Source organism: Ovis aries, chromosome 5 (genome assembly GCF_016772045.2).
Source record: "Ovis aries strain OAR_USU_Benz2616 breed Rambouillet chromosome 5, ARS-UI_Ramb_v3.0, whole genome shotgun sequence".
Taxonomy (NCBI): domain Eukaryota; kingdom Metazoa; phylum Chordata; class Mammalia; order Artiodactyla; family Bovidae; genus Ovis; species Ovis aries.
Window position 1 is genome coordinate 38,728,503 of NC_056058.1, and position 1,248 is coordinate 38,729,750.

General features: G+C 42.3%; 1 protein-coding gene across 1 annotated transcript; it reads left to right on the plus strand.

Moving 5' to 3' along the window:
• Nucleotides 1-924, plus strand: LOC101114777 (olfactory receptor 5T3-like). The gene has a single exon (XM_004009415.5). The coding sequence runs from the start codon at nt 1-3 to the stop codon at nt 922-924; it is 924 nt and encodes a 307-aa protein (XP_004009464.2).
• The last annotated feature ends 324 nt before the right edge of the window (nt 925-1,248 follow it).

A 1,248-nucleotide genomic window follows, 5' to 3' on the forward strand; every position in this document is an offset into this window, starting at 1 on the left:
ATGACAAATGAGACAACAGTAACTGAATTTATTCTAAAGGGCTTCTCAGACGTGCCTGAACTGAGGCTCATTAGTACCATCTTTTTCCTTTTCATCTATCTCTTTGCCCTCCTGGGGAACATCTCCATCATTGCAGCTGTGAGCCGAGACAGCCACCTCCACATCCCCATGTATTTCTTCCTGAAGAATCTCTCTTTCTTGGACATGTGCTACACCACAGTCATCATCCCCAAGGCACTGATTAATTCACTCATGGGTTCAGAAGTCATCTCCTTTTGGGAATGTGTGGCTCAGCTCTTCTTATTTGTAACGCTATGTGCTTCTGAGTGCTTCCTGCTCACCTCTATGGCATATGACCGTTGTTTGGCCATCTACAAGCCTCTCCTTTATGGTGTCATTATGAGCAGAAAGCTATGTACAGAGCTTGTTATGGTGGCCTGGTTGAGTGGAGCTTTCTATGCCATCTTTCACACCATCAACACCTTCTCCCTCCAGTTCTGTGGGCCTAATGTCATTGACCACTTTTTCTGTGACAGCTCTCCTATCATGAGACTCTCCTGCAGTGACTCCCACACCAACGAGGAAGTTGGATTTGTGGTGGGTGGGTGTAGTATTCTTGGTGCCTTTGCCCTCACCATCATCTCATATGTTCTCATCATTGCTACCATCGCTCGGACCCACTCTGCTGGTAGCCGTTGGAAGGCCTTTTCCACCTGCTCCTCTCATCTTACTACCATCATTCTGTTTTATGTCACTGGGAGCACTGCTTACTTGAGACCTACTTCTCATTACTTCCCCCTTCAAGGACGGCTCGTGTCTGTGTTTTACTCCATTCTAACACCTAGTCTTAATCCTGTTGTTTACTGTCTGAGAAACACAGACATGCAGGCGGCCCTAAAGAAACTATTTGTCCCATCCAAATAGGTATATTTTTCATATATTAAGCATATTTCTCTGAACATTAACCTGGATAAAATAGTTTCTCGAAACACATAATCTAGTAAAGTGAATAGTGAAGAAATAGAAAATGTAAACAGATTAATAACAAGTAGGGAGATTAAAGCAGTAATTAAAAAAGCTTCCAACAAAGAAAACCCTTGTACCATTGGTTTCATTGGTGAAGTGTACCAAACACTTTAAGAATTAATGCTAACCCTTCTAAAACTCTTCTAAAAAGCTGATTATGGAATACTTGCAAACTAACTTTATTGGTCAGAATTATCTTCACACCAAGGCCAAAGACACTAC

Excerpts from the sequence above, each read along its gene's own strand:
- LOC101114777 (XM_004009415.5), top strand. The coding sequence starts at position 1 with ATGACAAATGAGACAACAGTAACTGAATTTATTCTAAAGGGCTTCTCA.